General features: G+C 52.9%; 2 protein-coding genes across 2 annotated transcripts; one reads left to right on the forward strand and one right to left on the reverse strand.

The window, feature by feature from the left end:
- Positions 1-1,247: 1,247 nt before the first annotated feature.
- Positions 1,248-24,604, forward strand: Zscan22 (zinc finger and SCAN domain containing 22). The gene is given in 8 exon segments (XM_078033283.1): positions 1,248-6,733; positions 8,483-8,549; positions 9,023-9,148; positions 9,151-9,183; positions 9,186-9,265; positions 9,322-9,362; positions 9,921-10,091; positions 10,093-24,604. Coding segments are annotated over 8 exon segments (1,314 nt in total). The 5' UTR covers positions 1,248-6,253; the 3' UTR covers positions 10,409-24,604.
- On the reverse strand, positions 14,400-17,943 carry A1bg (alpha-1-B glycoprotein). The gene is made up of 8 exons (XM_078032982.1): positions 17,792-17,943; positions 17,684-17,719; positions 17,313-17,594; positions 16,709-16,981; positions 16,299-16,589; positions 15,480-15,776; positions 14,647-14,934; positions 14,400-14,508 (listed from the first exon to the last, which is right to left on the reverse strand). Exons 1-8 carry the CDS (start codon positions 17,823-17,825, stop codon positions 14,501-14,503), a joined length of 1,509 nt encoding a protein of 502 aa, XP_077889108.1. The 5' UTR covers positions 17,826-17,943; the 3' UTR covers positions 14,400-14,500.
- Positions 24,605-27,684: the final 3,080 nt, after the last annotated feature.

Below are 27,684 nucleotides of genomic sequence, written 5' to 3' on the forward strand. Positions count from 1 at the left end.
GGAGGGATGTGGTGCAGTGACGCTCACCTGTAATCCCAGTGACCTGGGGAGTTGGGGAGGGATGTGGAGCAGTGACGCACACCTGTAATCCCAGTGGCCTGGGGAGTTGGGGAGGGATGTGGTGCAGTGACGCCCACCTGTAATCCCAGTGGCCTGGGGATCTGGGGAGGGATGTGGTACAGAGACACACACCTGTAATCCCAGTGGCCTGGGGAGTTGGGGAGGGATGTGGTGCAGTGACGCTCACCTGTAATCCCAGTGGCCTGGGGAGTTGGGGAGGGATGTGGTACAGAGACACACACCTGTAATCCCAGTGGCCTGGGGATCTGGGGAGGGATGTGGAGCAGTGACACACACCTGTAATCCCAGTGGCCTGGGGAGTTGGGGAGGGATGTGGTGCAGTGACACACACCTGTAATCCCAGTGGCCTGGGGAGTTGGGGAGGGATGTGGTGCAGTGACACACACCTGTAATCCCAGTGGCCTGGGGAGTTGGGGAGGGATGTGGTGCAGTGACGCTCACCTGTAATCCCAGTGACCTGGGGAGTTGGGGAGGGATGTGGAGCAGTGACGCACACCTGTAATCCCAGTGACCTGGGGAGTTGGGGAGGGATGTGGTGCAGTGACACACACCTGTAATCCCAGTGGCCTGGAGAGTTGGGGAGGGATGTGGTGCAGTGACACACACCTGTAATCCCAGTGGCCTGGGGAGTTGGGGAGGGATGTGGTGCAGTGACACACACCTGTAATCCCAGTGACCTGGGGAGTTGGGGAGGGATGTGGTACAGAGACACACACCTGTAATCCCAGTGACCTGGGGAGTTGGGGAGGGATGTGGTACACTGACACCCACCTGTAATCCCAGTGACCTGGGGAGTTGGGGAGGGATGTGGTGCAGTGACACACACCTGTAATCCCAGTGGCCTGGGGAGTTGGGGAGGGATGTGGTGTAGTGACGCCCACCTGTAATCCCAGTGACCTGGGGAGTTGGGGAGGGATGTGGTGCAGTGATGCTCACCTGTAATCCCAGTGGCCTGGGGAGTTGGGGAGGGATGTGGTGTAGTGACGCCCACCTGTAATCCCAGTGACCTGGGGAGTTGGGGAGGGATGTGGTGCAGTGACACACACCTGTAATCCCAGTGACCTGGGGAGTTGGGGAGGGATGTGGTGCAGTGATGCTCACCTGTAATCCCAGTGACCTGGGGAGTTGGGGAGGGATGTGGTGCAGTGACACACACCTGTAATCCCAGTGACCTGGGGATCTGCTAGGGATGTGGTGCAGTGACGCCCACCTGTAATCCCAGTGACCTGGGGATCTGGGGCAGGATGTGGTGCAGTGACAAGCACCTATAATCCTAGTGACCTGTGGAGCTGAGGCAGGAAGACTGCAAATTAAGGACCAGCGTGCTCCCCCCGCCCCAGAAAAAAATCCCACTAGCTTGGGCAATTGAGATCCTGCCTCTCAAGGTTAAAAATGAAAATGGATGGGAATGTGACTCAGTGGTTGAGCACCCCTGGGTTCAATCCCTAGTAAAATAAATAAATAAATAAATAGGAGCTGTAGCTCAAGGGTGGAATGCTTGCCTAATATGTGTGAGGCTCTGGGTTCAATATCAGCACCACATAAAAAGAAATAAAGTGTCCATCTACAACTAAAAATATTTTAAAAATTAAATAAATAAATGCCACTGGAATAGTGAAATATATATAAATATATAAGGTATACATAAATAAATACATATTAAAAAGTTGTGTGGGTGTGTATATATGTGTGTGTCTTACACACATTGTGGATTGAACTAAGGGACGCTTGGGCCCTCTATCACTAAACTACATCCTCAGCCATTTTGTTTTAAAGAGAGAGAGAGAATTTTTAGATATTTTTAATATTTATTGTTTTAGTTTTTCTGCGGACACAACATCTTTATTTGCTTGTGGTGCTGAGGATCAACCCCAGCGCCACGCACATGCCACGCGAGCGCATTACCGCTTGAGCCACATCCCCAGCCCTTTCCTCAGCCATTTTTATTTATTTTCTTTTAAGTTTTTTTTTTATTTTTTAGTTGTAGTTGGACACAGTACCTTTTACTTGATTGTATGTGGTACTGAGGATCGAACCCAGGGCCTCACGCTTGCTAGGACAGCGCGCTACCACTGAGCCACACTGCCAGCCCTTCAGCCATTTTTATTTATTTTTTTTTAAAGTGTTTTTATTTTTTAGTTGTAGTTGGACACAGTACCTTTTACTTGATTGTATGTGGTACTGAGGATCGAACCCAGGGCCTCACGATTGCTAGGACAGCGTGCTACCACTGAGCCACACTGCCAGCCCTTCAGCCATTTTTATTTATTTTTTTTAAAGTGTTTTTATTTTTTAGTTGTAGTTGGACACAGTACCTTTTACTTGATTGTATGTGGTACTGAGGATCGAACCCAGGGCCTCACGATTGCTAGGACAGCGTGCTACCACTGAGCCACACTGCCAGCCCTTCAGCCATTTTTATTTTGAGATAGGACCTCTCAAAGTTGCCCAGAGTGACCTCCACCTTGGGACCTTTCTTCCTTGGCCTCCTGAGTCGCTGGAATTATAGATGTACGCCACTGTGATCAGCTTCATTCAATATGAATGAATATATATATGGAATATATATATTTGGGTTGGGGTTGTGGCTCAGAGGTAGAGCACTCGCCTAGCATGTGTGAGGCACTGGGTTTGATCCTCAGCACCACATAAAAATAAAATAAAGATATTGTGTCTACCTATAACTAAAAAATAAATATTAAAAAAGGAATATATATATTTATAAATATACATTTTAAGCGGAAATTTCATAGCCCTAGAACCCAGAGGGACCCACCTGAAACTGCTACTTAACACTTTCCAATATTGTATTGTTTTCTACCAAAAACTTGTCTAAACTGTCTATAAATTATGATCCTGACTCTTTGAACACTATGGCATAACCACTTTCTTTTTTTCCTGTGCTGGGGATCAAGCCCAGAGCCTTGCACATGCTGAGAAAAGGCTCCACCACCAAATGACATCCACAATCCAGAAGCTCACAAAGTTTTCATGACGTGTGAAAATGTTATGTTAGATGTAGACCAATGGTAGAACACTTGTCCAGCATGTGCAAGACCCGGATTCCAATCCCCAACACCACAAAGATAAAAACAAAAATTCATGAGCTTATTTTAAACCACTACAAGAAATCTATTCATTTACTTACTGGTGTCTCCATGTCAGCCACATAACGTTACTTTTTTTTTTTATCCTGGTACTGGGGATTGAACCCAGGGACACTTTACCACTGAGCTCCATCCGCAGCCCTTCTTAGTTTCTATTTTGAAACAGGCTCTCGCTAAGTTACTGACTCTGGCCTCAAACTTGTGGTCCTCCTGCCTCAGCCTGCTGAGTTGCTGGGATTACCAGCCTTTGCTTTCCTTTGTGAAATCCATCATAAATAGCATTTTTTGACATTCATTTTCTATCCATTTTCTGAATATTTCAGAAAAGTGCCCTCAGGGGCCGTGTAGAAATGTGTGGGGTGTGTTTGTGTCTTGATGACTAGGGGAGGAAGCTTGCTGTGTTCTGGGATGGGAGCAGGTGTGTTAAAGTCCTGCATGTGAAGAACAGGCCCCAAAAGGAAGTGCTGTCCCTCTACAAATGTCAGTAGCTCCCCCATCTATAAGTGGGGCTGGATTCTGAGAAGAAGGGTTAATAGTGAGCCAGAGGCATGAGCACTTAAAGCTCTTGTGACATGATTGCCCCCAGGAGTAGTGCATGGCTTCCCACTGGCTGGCTCCCACCAGCATTCACTGCTCACGGTTCTCTAGAGTCGGGACGGTTGTGAGGAGGAGCCCATGTGGAGGAGGGACAGCAGATGCCTGTGTTCTGCCCAGCTCTGTACCTGCTGACCAAATGACCCTAGGAGCTCCCTTCCCCAGCTTTTCAAATGCACCCAGTACTGGGGCTCACAGAGTGGTGAGGGGTGTCTGTAACAGGCAGGCCTGGACCTGAAATGTGTTCTCTCCTTGTACGCCTGTCACATGTACCTGTGTCTGTCCCAGTGATCATCTTGTGTGTCTGTCTCTCTCCCTCCAGGGAAGGCACTGAGCAGGACCCATGTCTTCCTCATCTTCGCACCCTTAACACAGACCTGGGTACGGAGCAGTTACTTTCATGGGGACATGTTGAGAAAACCGGTGTTGATGTATGTGCTGGGCACTGCTGTGGGCAATGAGCCAGAACCCCTTCCTCCTGCCTCAGCCTCGCTCGTTGGGCTCAACAGGTGTGCACCACCACACCCAGAGGGCTATTCGTCTTTTTATTATGGGGTTGTTCTAGACAAATGACTCATGACTGTTTTCTCCTATTCTGTCAGTTCACTTTTTAAAAAAATATTTTGTTAGTTGTCAATGGACCTGTATTTTTATTTATTTATATGCAGTGCTGAGAATCGAACCCAGTGCCTCACACATACTAGGCAAGTGCTCTACCACTGGGCCACAGCCCCAGCCCCTGTCATTTCACTTTTGTGTGTGGGGGAGGGGTAGGCATCAAATCCAGTGTCTCATGCATGCTGGTGCTGGACCACCCAGCTACATCCCTAGCCCCTTTTTTTTTTTTTGTGAGATTGTAGCTAAATTGCCCAGGCTGACCTTGAACTTGGAATCCTCCTGCCTCAGCCTCCTAGGGTGCTGGGATTGCAGGTGAGCACCACTGTGCCCAGCTGCCTGTTCACTTTATTCATACCCTTTGAATCACAAAAGTTTTTTTTTTTAACTTTTTTTCCTAAATATTTATTTTTTAGTTTTTAGGTAAACACAATATCTTTATTTTACATTTATGTGGTGCTGAGGATCAAACCCAGTGCCTGGCGCATGCTAGCCAAGCACTTTACCACTGAGCCACAACCCCAGGCCCCACAAAAGTTTTTAATTTGATAAATCCAAGTTTTATCTATTGTCACTTATGTTTTTGGTTTCACATCTAAGAAGATTTTTGTTACATTTATTTATATTTTTTCCTTTGGAACATTAGTGAAAATTAACCATATACTGAGTCACAAACCAAGTATCAGCAAATTTCAAAGGACTGAGATCCATCATAGCGTATTTTCTGACCACAGCAGACTTGATCTAGAAATCAATAATAAAAAGACAACTAGAAAACCTCCAGTTGTAGCCAGGGGTGGCCAGGAGAATCACAAGTTCAAGGCTAGCCTCAGTAGCTTAGCCAACTTAGAAGATTTTATCTCAAAATAAAATTAAAAAGGGTTTTGGATGTAGCTCATTGGTAGAGCACCCCTGGGTTAAATCCCTAGTACTAGGGGAAAAATCATTCAGAAAAAAGCCGCAGAGTTTTAAATACTCCATAGGTCAGGAAGAAACCACAACAGAAATTAGGAAATATATTGAAATAAATGATAATGGAGCTAGCACATGTTAATCTTGTAGTGTACAACTCTAGCTATGTTTAGAGGGAAATGTATAGCCTTAAATACATGCAGTAGGAAAGAGGAGAGGCAGCAGCAGGCACGGTGCATACCTGTGATCCCAGGTACTTGGGAGGCTGAGGCAAGACCAACCTGGGTACTTAGTGAGACCCTATCTCAAAATAAAGTATTTGAAAAGGGTAGGGGACTGGAGACCTGGCTCAGTGGTAAAGCACATGCAAGGCTTTGAGTTTGTTCCCAGCACCACCAAAACCAAGAGGAGAGGTGTTACTATTAGGCACTACAAAATAAGTAGTAAATACAGGGAGGAAACAACCAAGGAGCTGCCCAGAGGCCTGGGAGGGGACCAGGGAGGGGAGATCTGCTGGTGGTTGCCTGTGTCTTCAGCTCAGCTCCTCACAGCCCTTCCCTTGCCAGAAGACAGGGAGCAAATTCTTTCCCTCTGTTAGTCTGAAATTGGAAGGAAGCTTCTGCCTCCTGAGCTTGTTTTAGATGCAGCCTTTAGAACAGTGTTCAGGGCTGGGGATACAGCTCAGTTGGTAGAGTGCTTGCCTTGCATGCACAAGGCCCTGGTTCGATCCCTAGCACCAAACACATAGTGTTTAGCACTGTGTGGCTGCCACCTGATGGATATGGTCATCTGTCTGTGGGAGTGGGTCGCCTCTCCCAGGCCACCTCTGCCCTTCTCTGCAGGCACCAGGCAGCGCCCGGTTCCTGGTGATGATGAAGTGCTGACATTCCTGCAGACCCAGTTGTGAGGTTTCCACCATCTCATCTCACGGAGTGCTGTGCCCAATGGCCATCCCCAAGTGTTCTCTGAACCCTGTGCCCTGGGGACAGGGTGGCCCCCTCCAGGTGAAGGTGGAGGAAGGAGAGGCTGACCTCTGCCTGGGCGAGGAAGCCAGCCTGAGCCCCAGTGCCCACCCTGAGGCCACTCGCCTGCGCTTTAGGCACTTCTGCTACGAGGAGGCACCGAGCCCACGTGCAGCCTTGGCCCAGCTTCGAGAGCTGTGTGACCAGTGGCTGAGGCCAGAGTCCTGCTCCAAGGAGCAGATTCTGGAGCTGCTGGTGCTGGAGCAGTTCCTGGACACACTGCCCCCCGACATCCAGGCCTGGGTGGGCAACCAGTGCCCCAAGAGTGGGGAGGAGGCTGCAGTGCTGGTGGAGGGCTTGACCCTGGGGCTGGACAAGAGAGGTAAGGGGGTGTGGCCGGCACTCGTTGACAGTGTGCAGGACACGGGGCATTGGCTCGGCCCCTCACACACCTGGTCCCATGTTTGAACCTTAGCCAGGCTCTCCACCGACTACAGGTCTGTTTTGGTTACAAGTGACCAAGATCCCAGCTCAAACTGGCTGGGGCACAGAAGGCTCAGGTGTGGCTGTGTCCAGAGGCAGACTACTTTCCAGCATCGGGACCTTGCATGCGCTCTCCCTTTCTCTTTCTCTTTCTCTGGCTCTCCTCCCCTAAGTTCCTCTGTCACTCACACTTTCTCTCATTCTATTTCTTCCTTGAGTTTTTCTATGTTAACTTCTTTCATAAGTCAGACTCTCTCCCAGGGACAAAGGTGGCCAGCAGCCCAGTCTTATGTCTCACCCTGTGGAAACCCCAGGACAGAACAGTGAAGGTCTCTGGTCTGAGCCCAGCTGAACTGGTCAGGATCTTGTATTCATCTCTGGCCTGTCAAACCCCAGGGAACTGCAGTGAGCACAGGGCAGCTCAACAGAGGAACCCCTGGCTGCTGAAACAGACAAAGGGCATGGCTCCTGGAGAGGGAAGTGGGGGGGGAGAATCGCCAAGTGTCCTGGTCACCTGGCTCCACCCGCCATGTGCAGACTTCCAAGACCTGGGCGGGTCAGACCTTCCCAGTTTGGTGTGGACCCTGTTACTCAGGGGGTCTGGTGGGCACTGAGGATACTCAGCCATGGACAGTCCAGAGCAGGGAGTAGAGGTTCCTCCCAGCAGGGTGGGCCTGGCCTGTTGGTAGCAGGTGGCAGGGTGTGCGCCAGCCTCCAAGAGGTAGAGTTTGGGCACAGGTGACGCCTTAAGGCTCACAGATCCCAGTGCTGCAGGGGTCCTCCTGGCTGGCCATGTGACTCAGGGGTAAAAGGCAGAGTGTAACTGAAACACCCACCTTGGTGCTATGGAGGAATGTCCGCAAGGCAGCTGGACTAGAGCCTGCACTGACATGGGGTGAGTCCTGTCAGGACGACTCCCCCAGCCCTTCAAGACACAGACCTCTCTGGGAGAGGCTGGTCGGGTCCCTCCCTTGGCCCTGTCAGCTGTGCCCAGGCAGAGGGAAGGTGGGGACAGCTGGGGCTGGCCAGGTGGGCACTGTGCACTCTGGAAGGAGCGGGATAAGAAGGGACAGGGCCCGGCAGGTGGCTAGGGAGGAGCTGCTCAAATTCCTCAGCCCCTGCAAACTAATCACGGGGCATTGTAACAGGTACTCAAGGCATCCCCAGCTGGGCCTCCGTTTCCCCACCTGCAGTGGGACCACTGGAGAACCGTTTCCAAAGGAAGGTCACACACTGCACCAAACAAGAGCACAATAGTGGCCAGCAGCACTGCAGCAAGTGAGTTGCACCCTACCTTGCAGCAAGGGAGACAGATCCAGACAAGGGCCAGCCAACGCAGAGATGAGGCCAGGGCCTGGTTCCTGGGCCACTGAGCTTGACTGGACTAGAGCAGCGGTCACTTCACCCTCGACCTGCCTCCTCCCCTGGAACACCCTGTGAATCTGGCCAGATGAAGCCCCTCAGGTGCCCTTTGCACCCATGAAGGGCAGGTCAGTGCAGGCATGCCTTTCCCTCACACGTCCTGCTCTCTTGCTGCCCCTCAGCCACAGTCTTCCTTCACGGCGCTTCATGAAGGGTGGGTCTTGGGCCTCCAGTGAGCTTGAGTAGCCAGGTGGGCACTCCCAGCAGCAGGCATCCACTGGGCTTCTGTGGGAACTGTCATGGTCATAGGCATCCGGATGGACCCTTTGTCCAGCCAGTGCTCGCTGAGCTCTGTGACTCCCCCAGGCCATAGCAGTGCTTTTTGTGAGGGGTGTAGCCATCCCCAGAGCTGGGGTCCTCCCTGGCGAAGCACGTGTGGCAGCCCAGATGAGCACAGTCACTCCCTCTCTCTTGCGGTTGCTTTGTGTGTGTGCAGTCACGCACTGAAGATTGAGTCCAGTGGTGCTTTACCACTAAGCTACATCCCTCAGCCCTTTTTATTTTTGGGGACAGGGTTTCAATATGTTGCTAAGACTGACCTCGAACTTGTGATCCTCCTGCCTCAGCCTCCTGAGTTGCCGGGATAGCACCCCTGCCTGGCCTCTCTTGCCTCTTTCAACTCAGTTCCACCTGAGGTTTTTCTTCCGATGCTTAAGCTGAAATCAGGACCCCTGAAGGATGGAGAGTTGGTAGGGGAGGGAAAATGAGAACCCATGATGCAGTTTGGGAGGTGTGGGAGGGCAGCCTTTTGTCATCCAAGACACCAAGTGAGATGCTTCCTTTTGGAAATGGGCCCAAGGCCTGGGAGTGTAGCCCAGTGGTAGAGAGCTTGCCTGGTATGCTGAGTCACCAACACTGCCGGCCAGGGCACCCTCGGGGAGAGGGGTGGTCTGTTGGCTGGTGGTGGGGCAGCACCTCCATTCACACACTCAGGGAAGAAGTCCAGGTGTGCTGGATGTAGAAGAACATTCCAGGTACCCCAGCCCTCGAGGCTCACCAGAAGGGCCATCCCAGAAGACGCCCCATGCCTGTAGTGAGTGTGGAAGGCCTTCAGCTGCGTCACCCACCTGCCCAGCACACACAGGCAAAGCCCCACAAATACAGTGAGTGCAGAGGGCCTTCAGCTGCGTCACCCACCTGCCCAGCACACACGGGCAAAGCCCCACAAGCTCAGTGAGTGCAGAGGGCCTTCAGCTGCGTCACCCACCTGCCCAGCACACACGGGCAAAGCCCCACAAGCTCAGTGAGTGCAGAGGGCCTTCAGCTGCGTCACCCACCTGCCCAGCACACACGGGCAAAGCCCCACAAATACAGTGAGTGCAGAGGGCCTTCAGCTGCGTCACCCACCTGCCCAACACACACGGGCAAAGCCCCACAAGCTCAGTGAGTGCAGAGGGCCTTCAGCTGCGTCACCCACCTGCCCAGCACACACGGGCAAAGCCCCCAAGCTCAGTGAGTGCAGAGGGCCTTCAGCTGCGTCACCCACCTGCCCAGCACACATAGGCAAAGCCCCACAAGCACAGTGAGTGCAGAGGGCCTTCAGCTGCATCACCCACCTGCCCAACACACACAGGCAAAGCCCCACAAGCACAGTGAGTGCAGAGGGCCTTCAGCTGCGTCACCCACCTGCCCAGCACACACGGGCAAAGCCCCACAAATACAGTGAGTGCAGAGGGCCTTCAGCTGCATCACCCACCTGCCCAGCACACACGGGCAAAGCCCCACAAATACAGTGAGTGCAGAGGGCCTTCAGCTGCGTCACCCACCTGGCCCACACTGGGGGTCCACAGAGGGTCCACACTGGGGAGAAGCCCTACAGGTGTGGGGAGTGCAGCAAGGCCTTCAGCCGGAGCACCTACCTCACCCAGCACCATCGGGTGCACACTGGCAAGCGGCCCTATGAGTGCACCAGTGTGTAAGGCCTTCAGCCAGAGCACCAACCTGACACAGCACCAGCGCATCCACACTGGGGAGAAGCCCTACAGGTGGGATGCGTGTGGCAGAGCCTTCAGCGACTGCTCGGCTCTGATCGGGCACCTGGGAGTCCACTCTAGAGAGAAGCCCTACCGGTGCCAGGTCTGCCCCAAGGCCTTCGCACAGAGCTCCTCCCTCATCGAGCACCAGAAGACCCACACCAGGGGAAGCCCTAAAGGGGCAGCAACGTGGGAAAGCCTTAGCCTCAGCTCGGCCCTCCTGGTGCACCTGAGGGTCCACATCAAGGTCCTGCAGTGACTGAAGTTGCTCTCGGGACAGAACTGAGCCTTCCTCAGAATCTCAGCTTCTACCAGTGCGGAGCCCTGAGTGGAGAACAGGGTGGGTGATGACAAGCCCCCCAGATGCCTGACAGCAGACCAGGGCTGTCAGAGAATCTGCATTCGAGGACCAGGACAGAGTGATTCAGCCAGCTGGGAAGCTTCCAGAAGGGTCCTTCTTTCCTTAATATCCCACTCAGGTCAGTCCCAGAGGCAGCTGAGCTTGAATTTGGATTGGTTCTCAGGGCTGGGGCAAGTGCAGGCACGTGTCTGTCAGGGTGCAGGTGTCCCCAAGGCTCCGGGCAGGGAAACCAGCCATGCTCTCTGGGACTGCTCTTCTCGCTCCTCTGTGCTGCTCAGTCCAGAAGGACGCCTGCCGTGACTCCTCTGTGCCTTTGCACCCAGTGTCCATTCCTCCCTCTTTGTGCCTAACTCCGAACCTGCCTCCTGTGAGACCCTCGCCAGACCATCTCTCGCTCTCCTGTTCATCGATGCTGCTGCCCAGCGCCTGCCCACGCCCTCTCTCCTCTGGCTTGCCTCATGCACCCTTTGTTTCACCCGAGGCCGATCTCTAGTGCACCCCTTCCACCACCTCATGCAGCCCTCCGTGTCTCCCACCTGGGTGACAACAGGGTCCCCTTCATGCCATCATTCTCTCCCCTGCTGCGTCCTCCTGGGCCTGGTACCTGAACCTGACTGTGTCCCTCTGGTGGGAAGCTCTCCACCTACAGCAGACCTTCCCGAATGGTTACACGTTGGCCAAGACACACTTCACCTTGGGACCCGAGCAGCCTTTAGATCATTCTCAAGTGTGTGTACAAGTGCTGCCCCTGGCTTGTGTGCAGTGCTGTGACTGTGGTTCCAGAGTGCCCCCTATGGGCAAGCCAGACTCCTCACCTGTGGCTCAGTGACCTGTTCTTCTCTGGCCTTGTGACACAGCCTCCTGGAACTGCATTGGTTCCTAAAAAGTCATACTTTCCCCACTTCGTGCCTTTGTTCCTGTACTTCTCTTTCCTTTGGGATGTCTCTCATGTTCCTGCCTCCTCAAGCCGACTCCACTCCTCTCTGCTTCCAGGGCACCCTGCCCTCTCTCTCACCTCCTACCTGTCCCTTTACAACTGCAGAGCATGGGATCTGTGCAGGGCCTGAGGGCTCAGTGCTTCAGTGCACATGATGCAACAGGCCCTGACTGATGTCACCATCATGGCTGGTGCTTTCCCTGAGCAGCCACAACACTCCACATTGTCCTGACATACAGGCTCCCAGATCTGCACCCTGCAGGGCAAGAGCCCTTGTGCCCAGGCCAGCTGGCAGGCAGTGACTCAACATGTGTCTGAATCCACAGCACCAGGGGCCCGAGGGCCCTTGGAAGGGCAGACTCAATGCAGTGATTGCCGCCCTTCACCAACTCTGCAGCCTTGCCCCTCTTCCAAGGTCCAGCGTGTAACTGATGTCCAGGTTCTGCCTTCATGCCTCTGCTTTGTGACCCCGTCCTGTGTGAGGCACTTAATCTGTTACATCATGGACTGGTCACTGTCACCCTCAGCATCTCCATCACATGGTCCCTATGTCACAAACACACAGACCACAAAGACTGAAGAGGTTCAGAGCAGGCAGGTGAGACCCAGGGAGAGACCTCGGTGTCTCGGAGAGCCCTGGCACAGGCAGAGCTGGCCACACGTGGCAGAAACTGAGGGCTCCAGTGACGTGGCTGCACAGGTTCCCACACGCTGGGAGGAACAAGATTGGCATGAGCCTGATGTCCAGCGGAGCCTGCTCCCAGGGTGACTTCCTGAACCTCCGTGGCCTCCTCCATAAAGCAGAGACAAGATCACTGTACCACACCTGACCCCTCTTCTGGCTCTGACTGAGGCACCAAGCTCCACTTTGCTGTCCCCCATGTGCCCGGCCTCCATCCACCAAGGCTCCAGGCTTCTCTGCCACTTTACCGTGGGATGCCCATGTCCATCTGAAGGGCAGGCAGGGGAAAGAGGACTCTATTGAGGGACTGTGCTTGCTGGTCAATCTGCCAAGTAATTTGTATACAGTGTCATTTACTCCTCACAGCACACAGAGAACCGGAGCCTCCCCGTAGTGCCAGGGGCTGGGGATATAACTGACTGGCTGAGGTCACATGGCCGGCACTGGCGGCTCTGGACTTGAGAACACCAGGTACTTCAGCAGACACCATGTCCTAATCTTGTGAATATACTAAAGCCACCAAATTGTGCACTTTGGGAAAGTGAACTTTAACTGGCTGCAGCGGTGCACACCTGTAATCCCAGCTTCACAGGAGGCTGAGGCAAGAGGATCACAAGTTCCAGGCCAGCCTCAGCAACATGGACCCTGTCTCAAAAAAACAAAGGTGCTGTGGGTGCAGCTCAGTGGTAGAGGATCCCTGACTTCAATCCCCAACACCACCCAAGACAGAAAGGACCGACACACCTTCAGTCAGTCTGATATTTTAAGAGTGAGAAGGAACAAATTACAGGTTGAGCATCCCTAATCCAGAGATCTGAAATGTTCCAAAATCCAAAAACTTCTGACCGCCAATATGATGCCACATATGAAAATTTCCACTCCTGACTTCCTTCAGTGGGTTGCAGTCACATGCAGGTGTACTAAAAGTACTGTGTAAAGGTACCTTCAGACTGTTATAGAAAGTGTAAGTAAAAGAACGGAGTCTCGTTTAGATTTGGGTCCTGTCCCTCAAATATCTCATTATATATGCAAATATTCCAAAATCTGAAATTCAGCATGACATCTGTTCCCATGCATTTTGGTTAAGAGATACTTAACCTGTACTAACATCCAGAATGACACAGGCTATAGCATAGATATCAAAAGCACAATAAAGGAACATATCAAATACCTCTGTACACTTATATCAAAAAACTTACAAGAAAGTGCTGCCTTGAAAGTCAGAAGCTACTAAAATTAACCAAAGAATGTCCTATATTAAATTGAATTTATAAAACATTCTGGAAAGTGAAACTCCAGGCCCAGAAAAATTAAGTCAGAAATAGAAGAAAGGGAATGACACAAAAAAAAGACAATAGAAAAATTAACAAAGCCAAAGTTCTTTGAAAATGTTTTGAAAATTGAGCCAGGGGTAGTGGTGCATGCCTGTGATCCCAGCAGCAGAGGATGCTAAGGCAGGAGGATGGTGAGTTCAAAGCCAACCTCAGCAACTTTTCCAGACTCTGACTCTAAGTAAAATAATTCAGTTTTTACTTGAGGCTAGGATGTAGCTCAATGGATAAGCACTCCAGGGTTCCATCTCTCTCTCATATATATATATAAAGTCCCAGCTAGAGAAAGAGCTCACTCCATTCATGGAGGATGTAGTCATTTATAGACATCACAGAACACTGTATCATTACTTAATGATGCTAATGCACCTACTGTGTGCCAGGACCTCACCAACCAGCTCTAGGCAGGGACCACGCAGTGGCCCAGGGGATTGTCAGAGCTGTGGGAGAGCGGAAGACCAAAATCCAGCGGCTTACACAGCTCTGCCACCATCCAGGACCACCATCAGACTTGGAGGAGGAGACCACAGAATGCAGCCTGGTGTGGGGACTGCCCCTGTCAAAGCAGGGTTGGGAGGTCTGGAGACAGGCTACCTGCCAGGCGGAGCAGAGGTGCCTGGGGAATAGGAGGCAGCTTGGTGGAGGAGCCAGAAGAAAGGGATTTGGGGGACCCGGGGTTGTGGCTCAGTGGTAGAGCGCTTGCCTAGCATGTGCGAGGCCCTGTGTTCCATCCTCAGCATCACATAAAAATAAAGATATGGTGTCCGACTACAACTAAAAAATAAATATTAGAAGAAGGAAAGAAAAGAGGGGCTTTGGAAAGTGTGGACCCAGAATTAGTCCTCCACCCTCAGGATCCAATCCAGAGCCCATCCACTTTTCAGAACACGGATCTCAATTCTGAAAGAACAGCTCCCTGAACCTGTTGACAAAGACACGTTTTAAACATTCTTGACATTTATTAACTTCTAGGAGAAATGAGGGACAGGCTGCCAGCCTCCCAGGGTGTGGCCTCCAGCTGCAGCAGGAGGGTTGCGGAATCAGCGTCCTAGGCAATAAGACCCGAGAAGTGAGACAGGAGCAAGCCTGGGCCCCCTGCCCCGGACACCCCTTGGGAAGGAAGGGCGTGGTAGGAGGCCTGCCTCGCCCGCTCTGGTGCCCCGTGGGCCTCATGCCCAGTGCTTACCCACCACCAGGAGCTCCACCGGGTCGCTGAGCCCCGACAGGAAGGAGCCGACCCCCCAGGGGTGGTAGCGGCAGCTGTAGTTGCCCGCGTGCTGGGGCCCCACAAATTGCAGCACCAGGTCAGCCGAGTTGCTCTCCGTGCGGAACGTAACCGAGGGCTTCTCCTCGCCCTCGCGCAGCAGTTCGAAGGCGACATCTGGCACAGGACTCTCGCAGCGCAGGACGGCGTCGCGGCCCGCGGGCACCGACCTGCTCCACAGGGCTCGGAGCCGCGGTCGGGGAAGCAGCCCTGCGCGCAGTGAGCAGTGAGGCCCTGGCCGCTCCCGAGACCCCGTGCCCGAGGCGGGTCTGCCTCTCTACTCCCTGCCCAGCGACCCAGCCGTTGCACTGTCACGTCTGAATCTCGCCTCTGCGTCATGGCCGCCAGGACGACGGGACCCCCAGGCCCGGCCTGCCCCGAGGTTCCGTGGGAACCCCCAGCGTCATGGACGGGAAGAAGCCATCCAGGAAACGGCGTTGTCCCCGGTGTAAGGTTCAAGGGTCAGGCGGCAGGGCGCGGCCTCTGGACCGCCTCCTCCCCAGGAGACCTCAATGAGGGGTACGTGGTGGAACCCCGGAGCTCGGGAGAATCACCCCTGGACCCCGCCTGCGGAGGCGCGGCCCCGAAAAGGGCTTTGAATGGCACACCTGGCTCTGGCCCCCAGGCCCTGGTCAGCACCACCTGGAGCCCACGGCTCGGACTCGAGGGAATCAGGCCAGAACTGGGGGCGCTGCGGGACCCTCAGAGTAGGGAGACTGAGCGTCACGCCTACGCCCTTCCCGCGCCGGGCTCACCTTCTACCCGCAGTTCCAGAGGCGCGCTGGGTGCCGAGCCAGCGAAGGGCGGCGTCGGGTCCACGTAGATGCAGCTATAGTTGGCCGTGTCCGCGGCTGACACATTCCGCAGCTCGAAGACCGCCTCTGGCCCCGCGGGGCTCAGCAGGCCACTCAGGCGCTGCCGGCCCGCGCCCTGGCGATTCAGCGCGAAGCGCAGCCCAGCCCGGGGCCCGCGGCACCGCAGCCGCACGAGCGAGCCCGTCGCAGGGCTTGTGCCCTCCGGCTCCACCACGAGCACCGGCGCGGGCAGCGTGTCTATGGAAGAGAAGGACGCTGACCTGGCCGAGGGCGGCTGGGCCTCGAGCTGTCCCTGCCTTTGCCGGGACCCAGCTCCCGCTATAGACATCCCGGCGCGCGAAGGACCGCCTGCCTCCAAGCGCACAGCGCTTCCCAGGCCAGGAACACCGGCTCCCAGGAGGCCACTGGGCGCCGGGGGCCGGACGGCCCTCGGACCGGGGCTGGCACCGCAGGGTCTGCGGCGCCCATGAACTCGCTCATTCGGGGATCGCGGTCCAGTGCCCACGGTGTGAGCCTCAGCGAGCCTGGACTTGCGGCCCGGGGGCTCGTTGCCCGCCGCCCTCCCTGGCCCCGGGACAGATGGCTCATGCCACAGCCGCCGCCTGACCCAGTCATTCCACGCGGGGCCTGGATGTCGCCGCGAGAACCCATCCGCAAGGACGGTGCATGGACCCGCGCTTCCGCTGGTCCCACCTCTCCCTCGGCCTCCCGGAGGGCCACGTGCGCCCGTGGCCAGCCCCTGCTGGTCGCCTGACTCACCGTCGCTCCACACCAGCTCCGTGGGCGCGCTGTCCGCGGACCAGGCGGCTTCCTCGGAGCGCAGCCGGTAGCGGCAGGTGTAGGGACCGCTGTCCCACGTGTCCGCCGGGTTCAGGTGGAAGAAGACGCGGTCCAGGCTCGTGGTGCTCCTGGGGACCAGCAACTCCTCTCCGCGCCGCCGCAGCTGGAAGTCAACGCCGCCCAGGGGCGCCACGCAGATGAGGGTCGCGCGGTCGCCTGGGCGCAGGACCTCGGGGAACTGTGCTCTTAAACTTGGCGGCGGCGGCGTGGCTGCAAGGCAGAGAGGTCGCTGCGGTGGCGCCAGTCTGCCCAGCAGCCTCAGGAGCAACCTTCCTTCTCTGAATTCCCACGCCCCGCGCGGGGTCTCAGTGTTGGGGTTCAACACTCACTCATCTCGTCGATGCTCACAGTGGCGCTGGGCTCAGAGGGGTCACCTGCGCTGTGGGTCCGGTAGCTGCAGCTGTAATTGCCGGCCCGATGGACTGGGAAAGTGACCTCTCTGCCCTTCCCAGCCTCAGCCACCTCCAAAAATCCATCGTCGCCTTCCCGCCTCAGCAGGAAGGTGACACCCAACAGCCCCCCGTGACACAGCAGAGTGGTGTTCAGGCCGGGTGTGATCCAGGGCACCAGCTCCGTGGAGAGCCAAGGTGGGGGCAAGGGCTCTGTGGAAGAGGCAGGGTGGGTGAGTGGTTCTGCATGACTTGGACAAGGGTGGCTCACCTGTACCTGGACCCCATACTCTGAAAAGGGGAGGGACACAGGTAGGTGGAGCATATTTTTAAGGGAGGCAAGAGCAAGCCTGGAGGGACTCACTGTGGGCCCTGAGCACTCTCTGGGGATTCAGCCATTTATTCTGAGCCCTGTGGGAAGGGTACAAACGTCCTCCCCGCTGGACAGAAGGGAAGCAGGCTCAGAAGCCAGGTGACTTGCAGGGAGACTGCCCATCAGCTTCCACCCCACTGCCTCCTGGACTCCATCCTCAGCACTGCACACCTGTCCCTGTCACTTCCAAAAGGTTGCTCAGTGCGGTCCATCGTCCATCCGAAAACCTTGAGCGGCAGCGGTAGAGGCCCTGGTTGTCACTGGTCACTGCTCCCAGCAGGAACTGGTGCTCCATGGTGGGTGTACTCAGGTGCACAAGCTCCTGGATCTCCCCATCCTTGAGCAGCTGGAAGTCCAGGGTCGCCAGGCGGGCCTGGCACCTCAGGGTCACGTTGGCCCAGGGTTCCAGCAGTGATTCTGGCTCTGCCCACAGGCTGGGTTTGGTCTCAAATACTGGGGCAGGGGACGTTAGGTCAACTTGGTGCTGGGGCTCCCCACAGTTCGTGGGCCCACTGTCCCCCAGGCCCCAGCCCTGCACTTACCCACGGCTGCCTTGGTTGCTGGGTCCAGGGTGAGACCTGTAGAGACAGCACCCATGATGCTCCATTCACATAGCCCTGTCCCAGGGTACCCCAGACCCAACACCTTACCCCAGAGCAGCAGGAAGGCCAGCAGCACAGACATGGTGGTGACCCCGCACTCCACTGCCTACCAGTGTTGGTGTTGTGTATAGTGGCAGGTGGCTTGGGGCACTGACCTCTTCCCTTGTTTGTCTTTCCCAAAAGGCAGGGACAGAGGCTTTGGGACTGGGGACAAGGATGAACCTTACAGGAAGCCACCATGGCTTGAGCAATAGTCCTATTAATGGATAACTGGTGATGGATGTGCACAGCACTAGGGTCCTTTTCTGAGAAGAAATGTGGAGTTCTGTCCTGCCCTCATGAGCCACACCCCACAGTGACCCAGAGGTGGGGGACCCTGTGAGTTACTTGGGTTGTCTGTAACCTGGGGGCTGCAACTTCTCCATCAAGTCCCACCTGTTACCCAGGACACTGAGCTCAAACCTGTGTCTCCAGCCTCTGCTGGTGACACAGCTGTGGACACTACCTAGGCTGCCCAAGTTCCCCAGTAGCTAGCCGACTGTCATGTAGGCCACCCATGGTAGGTGCCTTCTGAGGGCCCCATGACCTACAGCCAGATCCTCAACCCCTAGACCTTTGCTGAGCCTCGTGCTCTAGGTAGATGAGTGTAAAACCTGACTCTGGAGGACGCCAATCACACCTCAGTACAGCTGCAAAGCCTCCCTCCTGTAATTAGCATAAACTGGTGTGGGAAGCCATTCTAACATGTGATCGGGTGACTCCTGTTAAGGGCCTGAGGCACTTTGGCAAAGTCGAAGTTTTCCAGACCCTTTCCTGATGAGAGAGCCCATCCGTGTGGAGGTGTGCCTGACCACTGACCCCAGGGACCCAATCACTGACCCTGACCTTGGAGTGCAGCCCCCCCCCAACCTTCATTGGATGGTATTCTCCCCTGAATCTCTTGTTCCCCAATAAAAGGCTGGTCCCAGGCGTGCTCACTCTCTCTCTCCTGCTAGCCCTGAGTAATCCCTGCTGCCCTGCTGAGCAGTTTAGAGGACCGAGCCAGAGAGGGGAGCCGTCTCGGACCTAGCAATAGAAATAAGGTAACTGAGTCTTGTGTTTTATTTCAATCTCTTCTAACTAACTTTATGCCTAGAACCTCATTAATAAAACCACTGCGCAGGCCGCGTGGTAGAAACTGGGGAATAAATGTGACATCTAAGGGTATTTACCAAAGAAGACAGGATACAACATGGGCCCATGAATCAGCTTGTCATTAGGCTGCCGCTCTCATAATTTGTCACTTTGCTTCTGAGTATTCCTACACAGGGAATTCCTACACAGAGACTTTTGGGGGATGCCTCATATCCAAGCCATAAGAGCCAGGATCAACTATTATTTCCCTCCCAGCTCTGGGGAGTGAACTTAGGACCTTGAACATGCTAGGCAAGCACTACCATTGTGATACACTCCCCACCCCCAGCTGTTTTTATTTTGAGACCAAGTCTTGCTGAGTTGCTGAGGCTGGCCTTGAACTTGTGACTTTTCCACCTCAGCTCCCATGTAGCTGGAGTTGCAGGTGTGCATCACAGTTTCCATCCCTGGATCCTCTTGATTCATATGGGATAACTTACAAGACGAGACATAGTTATGAGCTCTTGCAGCGTGAAGATCAAGTGTGTTTAGTAGTCTGGCTGATCACTGGACTCCATGGTGGCCCAAATTCAATGAGACAACTTCCAGAGCTGCTGTGGGGTAATGAGGAGGATCCAAAGGCTTCAGGACACAGGAAGAGCTGGAGTGCACTTATCCTGTGCAACACCATGCACACACGCACCCCCACCACTCTCCTCCTGAGCCCAGGCAGGCTCCCCCTCTCCAGGTCCTGAAGGCCTTTGCCACCCACTTGCCTGGCTTGCTCTCTGCCCCTGAGGCTATTAGATCTTCAGACAAAACCAGAAAATCGGAGGGGGAGAAGATTGTTCTATCTCTGTACCACTCAGCAGTTATTCCTAATCCCACCAGGAAAGGAATTAGTTGTATATCCTGCTTAGGTCTAATGGATGATGTGAAAGGCGTGATTAGAGACTTATTACTAGGGGCTATGCTAGATAGACTAGTGTACACGTTCCTGTCCAGTGAGCTGGTAGGCACAAGTAGGAATTTGTTCAACAAAGAAACTAGTTTCAATAGTGAACATGTAAGTTTTTTTTTTTTTTTTAATTTTCAAATCCCCATGTGAATAGGGTTCTAGTTAATGTAGCCCCTGTCAGAGGCTGGAAGGGACCATGGGACTGGTCTAGGGTTGCCCCTAAGGTCTTTTTTTTCCTGGTGATGAGCATCAAACCCTTGGCCTTGTACATGCAAGGAAAGCACTCTACCAACTTTGCTAAATCCCCAGTCCAAGTAATTTCTTTTTATGTCACTGAGACTCCACAGTCAAGTTTTCATATCCGAGGATTAGCAAGCATTCTGCAGGGATAGGGTTGGAACAAGTCTCCCAAGGGACGATACCGTGCAAGCAGAAAGTCTGTCCTGTAGCCTAAGTTTCTGTTTAATAATTAATACTTTTTGATGTTGGTTTTCAGAAGACTGTACTGTTTGTTTAAAGGGGGCATATTGGGCCTCTGCATAATTAGCATGGTTGTTTGAGGGGGTATTTTTCAAGGTGTGGTTGCAGAAATGGTCTTCTAATTTCCCCTGGTTGTGCCCTCTGCTTCCTCCAGATAGAAGGGCGCTGGAACTTGAGCCTCATTTGGGTTGTAATAAGCCCTATATTGGCAGGCAAGATGAAGTCTTAGTACTGAAGGAGTTGAATTGCCCTTGCAGTCATTGTGTTTAGTAGTACCTGTGATTTTAAATTAGTATAAATCATCAAAAGTTATTAGCTGGAATGGATGACCACCTTCATATTTAGGATGGATACACATGGCCTGGAATGGCAATATTATCTGTGGAGCTGCAGACAGGTAAATCCAGCAGACCTTGGCCAACCCTGGGTTAGACAAATTTAAAAGACTGTGGGTAAGGTGTAAAGTTTTTTTTTTTTTTGCTTTACTTTTTACTTTAATAAATCATCTGTATCTTCTATAATAAGCATAAAAGATATCTACCTCTTTGGTCATATTTATTTAGTAACTAAAGCATTAAATGACAATTTTTACTTTTAATATTATGTTCATTATACTTGAGATTGTTTAGCTTTCATGGAGAGAAAAAGAGACCCAGGCATGTGCACCTGCTAGGACTGCAACATGATTTTAATATTTACTGGTACGTGGACAATTTCTATGAAGTGGACAGAAAGAAATCAATAAGAGTGACTGTAAAGTGGCCAATCAAGTGCTATTATCTCTAACCCAATCCATTTCAAGATGATCTATATTATTCTAGTTCTGGTTTATTGCTGGACAGTTGATGCACAATTTCTTCTGTAGGATGCTATGGCTTCTTCACAGAGAACTTGAAAAATCTCACACTGAATGTTATCTTTTAATTTCTTCTCACCACATAAACCCTTGTTTCAAGTCTTTTGTACAATACATTGTTATCTGTTCTCAACACAAAAACTATGTGAAACCAGTGTCCAAGGAAGAAATCACAACTATGGTAATCAACAATAGTTTTAAAGTGGAACCCTCTTTCTCCACAGAAAAGTCTTGTCTTCTCCAGAAATCTTCACCATGGCCGATTTTAGGACTGTCAGCAAAAGAGTCCAATGTAGATAAACTTCCTATTTTCGTGTCGCCCTGTTTATTTGGCCACTGGCCGAGAAGATACCAGCACTCCAGGTGCTGGACACCCCTTACTAGTTTTTCAAACGTATCCAGTATAGTTGTTTGTAGAAATGTGCAAACAAGGCCTCTGGCCTTGAGCTGGGCTTCACAGAGATGTCTACATTTTTAAGATAAGAGAAGTTGCTAATTGGGCTCCATTGTAATAGCTGGCAGGGGGAGGAAAGAGAGGGGAGAATAAGCTCTCCCCTTCTCAAGTGTTGTCCTTGAAGGGTTAACTTGCCCAAACAGTGAAAGAAAAAGCTTCCTTTATGTGGACTTCTGCAGACTGTGAACTTCTGAGCCCCTCCCCTTACATGCTGGGTGTAAAACTCTGAAACTACATGAACTCAGGGTTCAGAGGATTAACTGATTACAGCAAAAGCTATGCCCTCTGAACATGGCTGCAGCCAAATAGGACTGTTTCCTGCTACGTTTGGTGCCTTGCCTCATCTGTCCCTACAACAGTTTGACCTTCTCTCATTTGGTTTTCTAACTCATCAACTATTCTATCTTCATCTAAAATGGGACAATCATATTCTTCATCAGTCATTATATAACTACCCTTCTCAAGCTAAGTCACCCACATTAATGTATTTCAGTCCTACTATTGATGCAAGTCCTTTGCCTAGTGTAGTTTTTCCAACCCCTGGAGTACCTGGCCTTTTATGACACATTTCCATCGCATGATCACATCCAGAGGCACAACTCTGGTCTGCATTTCGGGTCAAGCATTATATGGGATCAATTGTAAAGTTTTAAACGAATATGTTAGATCTAAAGATCTCTTAGAGGCTGACTTGAGCCAATTACTGACTAAAGGGTGAGGTTCAGTCCTGGGAACGAGATCCCTACACCTTGGTTGGAAGGTTTACTCAGAGACAATGAGTAAGTTTGGTTAAAGATAAGACAAAATAGTTATTACCTTATTAAAATACTCAGCTAATCCTTAAGTGATTGTACTAAAGAGTAGCTTGAGGTCCTCAATTGGCTCACTGATGGGGGTCTGCAAATCCAGTCCTGACTCAGTAGAAGCAGGAGCTATCTTCACTCTTTATGTGACCTTAACAACTGTGGAGGTGGCCAGGATTACTAGGCAGGGTCCCTTCCATTTAGCTTTTTTGTTGTTGGTGGTGTTTTGGTACTGGGGATTGAACCCAGGGGTGCTTAAGCATTAAGCCACATCTCCAGACCTTTTTGTTTTTTATTTTGAGACAAGGCCACGTTAAGTTGCTGAGGCTGGCCTGAAACTTGCAATCCTCCTGTTTCAGCCTCCTGGGCAGCTGGGATTGGCTTTCCAGAGACCCTCCTTTCAAGTTTTTAGGTGTTCGCGACGCACGCTGAGCACTTCCAGGGTTTAACTGGGCAGGGGGCTTTCGCCTGGGGCTGCAGGTACACAGGGGACAGGCCTTACAATTTTTTTCACCGTAGCTGTTGTTTTGTCACCCTGGAGAGTCGAGTGGGTTCACGACTTCTCTTCCCATAGAGTCGTGTGGGGTCCAGGGCTTCCCTGCGGGGGACACACGGCGGGCACAGCCGCCAGCCCTTCCCGGGAGAGAACCTCCAGGCCCGGGTGGGACCTTCGGTTCCTACTGGCCACTCCCCCTAACTGGGACACCCACCTCCCCTTCCGGTTCCCGCAGGCCGTCCTCCCGCGGCCACCAAGGCCTGGGCCGAAGGAACAGCGCGGCTGGCACTGTCCAGGCGCCGACAGGCAGGCGAGCGAGCCAGGAGTGAGGCGCGGCCAGGGACAGGGAGGGCCCGGAGCCGGGGAGTGGGGACGCGAGAGCGAACTAACGCACGAAGAGGAAGGGTGCGCAGAGAGGACCCGCCAGTCCCGGCACTTCCGCCTGAGCCCCACTTCCGGGCCGCTCTGGGCGCCGTGGCGGCCTGGTTCTCGGTGGTCTCGGGGAGGCTCCTCCGGCCCCCGAGCCTAGGGGCCGTCCACCTCACTCATTGTCCTGGCCGAGCCCGGCCAGCTCCCCGGATTGAGTGACGGACGGCACAGGGTCTGTGAGGAGACCGGCGCCCGCTCGGAGCTGAGACGGCGCGGGACCCCGGCCGGCGCCACACCCGCACGTCTCGGCCGCTAGCGGCTGCTTCCCTCCGCGCGGTGGCCAGCCACGGTGGGGACCACGCGTCCTAGCCGAGTCCGTCTCCCCGCCTCTTTAGCTTTGTTCCCCCGGGCAGTCCCCACTCCCAGTCCTGGTGGCCCAGACGAGTGTGGGCCCATGGCCCAGCCATACATCGCCCAGCGAAAGAGGTGGACCTGTGAGCATCCTGGGGCCAAGAATTCTGTGGGCGCCTCCATTTCCTGTAGAACTTGAAGCTCTGAGCACATCAGCTGGAACAGCTGCAGCCTTCTTCAGCTTGAGAGGGGAGAACTACCAAGGGAGTGGATGGAGTCCATATCGGGAAGAGAAACGTTTCCTGTGCTGCAGCAAATTCCCACGAACTTCATGACTTAAGACAACCGTAATGTCAGGCCTTGATGATGCATGTCTGTAATCCCAGACACTCGAGAGGCTTAAAGTAAAGGATTGTAAGTTGAGGCCAGCCTCAACAATTTACTGATACCCTGTGCTCAGTGGTAAGGTTCCTGGGTTCCATCCCGAGTACCAAAAACAATGTATTTCCCCCCACCCCCCACAGTTCTGGGGCCAGAAGCCTGACATGAACATCACTAGGCTGAAATCAAGATATCCTCAGACCCTAGGTTCAATCCCCAACACCCCCACCCCCACCACACACACAGTTGATTTCAGCTGAGCTCCCACTAAGGCTCTGAGGAGAACCACTTTTCTTGCCTTTTCCAATAGGTTCAGCTGCTTTCCTTGTATTCTTTGGCTTGTGGTCCCTTCCTCCATCTTCAAAGAATTGCAGACATCTTACTGTTTCTCTAGTCAATAAGTAAAAATCCACCAGGTTGGTGGCATACACCTATTATCCCAGCTAATGGAGAGGCTGAGGCAGGAGGATTTCATATTCAAGGACAGTATCCTCAACTAATGAGACCCTGTCTCAAATAAGTACTAGAGATGTACCCTGAGTCCAGCCCCCAGAACCAACCAACCAACAAATAAAAAACCAAGGAAGTAAAAATCCTTAACATGTTTGTCTTGTCTCACTTTGCACAAGTAATGACCTTAGCTTTAATTTTTTAAAAAGACTTCAGCAGCAGGCAACACTGCCATAACAATTACAGGAGCTCAGTGCCATACGACACTTTTCCCCTGGGACAGTCTGAAGTGGGTCAATGGGCCCTTCAAGGAAGGCTGTGTCCCCAGTGACTCAGGGGCCCAGGTTCCTTCTAACGTCTAACCAACCTCCTTGAGTCTTCAGCTGCGTGTTTTCTCTCTGGCTATGAAGCAGGTGAGGAAGATGGTGTACTGTACCCGCCATCCTCCCCTCTACCCTGAGGCTCATCATTAAAGCACCCAGCATCAGACAGAGCCCGTCACCCTCACCCTCCAGCTTTTCCTGGCAGTCTGAGTGCCCCATAGGTGGCCTACCGTACCCACTTAAGTTGAGTGAAGTCATAAAGGGAAGGAGTTCCCTGGGTTCGATCCTGAGTACCAGGGGTTCTGCCCACAAGAAATCCCTGGTCTTTAGTGGCTCTAGCTCCGAAAAGGGCCTTCAGATGAATGCAGCTTCAACCCCAGCACAGATGTCCAGTGAGTGCTGAAACTTGCTGTCCCTGAGGGCCGGCCCGGAAGGAGGGCGGCACAGTGGGGAGACCCTGAGTCAGAACCACCCTGACAAGCTCCTCCTACTTCTTCACCCTAAGAAAATATACAAGATGATAAGTGTCCGTTGTCTTAAAAACACACACCTGCTGGTTTGATGGTGCACTCCTGTAATCCTAGCAACTCAGGAGGCTGAGGCAAGAATACTGGAAGTTCAAGGCCAGTATCAGCAACTTAGCAAGGCCCTGAGCAACTTAGACCTGTCTCAAAATACTCAAAAACGGGGGTGGAGAGGGTTCGCTGGATATGTAGCTCATTGGTAAAACACCTCTGGGTTCAATCCCCAGTACCAAAAAACAAACAAAACACCACACACATATGCACACATGGGAAATTTTAAGCATGGACAATTAGTACTCTGGTACAGACCCAGAGTGCTCAAAGAAGGTCTAGGCCTGATGGCTGTTACCAGTGTCACCGAGCCAATCCCCAGACAGGGCATTTCCCTGGCATGACCTTGCTGAGGTCATGAGCATATAAGGAAGCTAAAAAGGGGCCCTGGAATGCTGCAACTAGAACCAGAGGGCATGAGAAGCAGGGAACACCAGCTTGGAGACCTTTAGCCTCATTCACAGGATGGAAGGTGAAAATATGAGAATATTTTTATTCTCTGTACCTTATGGTTTCTTTCACTCAAAAGTCTGAGCTGGGAGGTTGGCACACACTTGTGGTCCTAGCACTGAGGCTGAGGCAGGAGGATCATGTTAGTCCAGCCTGGGCAACAACAGGACCTGTCTCAACAGCAGCCCCCCCTGGGGCCAGCCAGCAGCAAGTCTTTGATACGCAGACAACCAGTTTGGGCCATGTGCCTCTGGAGGCAATATTCCTGTTTCAGTCATCCAGGGCAGGTGCCAAACAACTAGGAAATAGTCTGCGGTTTAAAGCTTGCCGGAATCATTCCAGCTAGACTGTTGCAAACTGTTTTCTCTGCCCTGCCCTGCCTTTCAGGCAGGCCTTCCCCTTGTCCTGCCCCTACTGCCTCCTGACAGACCTCAGCATTCCTACATGGCCTACAGGGCTGGGTACATGGCTCAGTGGTCCAGTGCCCCTGAATTCAATCCCGCGGCCTGGGAAGTCCTGTGAGCCCAAGAGGATCTACAGGGCAGGTCTGAGGTGTGGAGAGGTGCCCCCTCAAAAATAAAAAAGACTGGGAATATAGCTCAATGATAAGAGTGTCCTTGGGTTGAACCCCCAATAATGGGGGGGGGGGGCGGGGCAGGACCAAACCAACAAACCAAAAAAACCCTGCCTCCCACAACCCAACCCAGGCCTTGCCCCCCTCCGCCCCTGGCTTCCTTCCAGCTTGCACCATCCAACTACCCCCACCTGAAACTGAAAATCCTTCTGATCTTGGACCCAAGAACCAAGAACAAGCATGGCAAAGAATAATCTGGGTTTCAGGTCCCTGGAGCTGGGAAGCATGTCCCCAGTCCTGCATTACAGCTGCCCCAGGCTGCTTTGACAGCAAATCCTTTCTAAGTGTCCCCAGGGCTGCTGGTGTTGAGAGCAGGATGCAGAATCATCACCTTAGGGCACAGGGGAGCTGCAGAGCCAAAGGGCGAGAGAAACCCAGAAAATTAGTGAGGTTCAACTCCCCCAGGGGGTTGGTACACGGCCCGGGAAGTCCGGTGAGCCCAAGAGGATCTACAGGGCAGGTCTGAGGTGTGGAGAGGTGCCCAGTCCTCGCATGCACAAGGCCCTGGGTTCAATCCCCAATGCCAAAAAAAAAAAAAAAAAAAAAGTCTATGGAGGGGGCCACGAGATAGATGGGGAAAAGATGAGAGTGACAAATAGGTAGGATGTCTGACCAGCTCATCCTATCCAAGACCAAGGACCAAGGAGACAAGTACAGTCTCACCACTCGTGTGGCTGGGAGGCCGTGATTCTCAGTAGAGGCTGTAGGGTCACCTGGCGTCCAGATGATGCCTTCACTCCGAGATTCTGATTTTGTCATTGCAGAAAGCGCGCGCTCCTTGGGACATTTCAGAACTCTCCAGGTGTTTTGCGTCCCCACCCAACACTTATTGCATAGAGGCTGGAAGTGGAAGCCCATTTCTGGGTCCAGACCCCTCGAAAACGTGACCGGGCAAAGGCGTTCTTTACCCGGGCGCTGTCTCCTTGGCGATGACGCAGGGGCGCACTCCCAACCACCCCCAGTACTAGGGATTCAACCCAGCGGCACTCTATCACTGAACTATATGTAACCAGCCCTTTTCATTTTTATTTTGAGACAAGGTCAAAGTTGCCCAAGCTGCCCTGTAACTTGCAGGTCTCAGCAGCTAAGAATACAGAGGTGGGGCTGGGGTTGTGGCTCAGTGGTACAGAGCTCACCTAGCATGGGTGAGGCCCTGGGTTTGATCCTCAGTACCACATAAAAACAAATTAACTAAAGATAAATTAATTAAAGATACTGTATCCAACTACAACTAAAAAATAAATATTT

The sequence above is a fragment of the Ictidomys tridecemlineatus genome, chromosome 15 (assembly GCF_052094955.1).
Source record: "Ictidomys tridecemlineatus isolate mIctTri1 chromosome 15, mIctTri1.hap1, whole genome shotgun sequence".
In the NCBI taxonomy this organism is placed as follows: Eukaryota; Metazoa; Chordata; class Mammalia; order Rodentia; family Sciuridae; genus Ictidomys; species Ictidomys tridecemlineatus.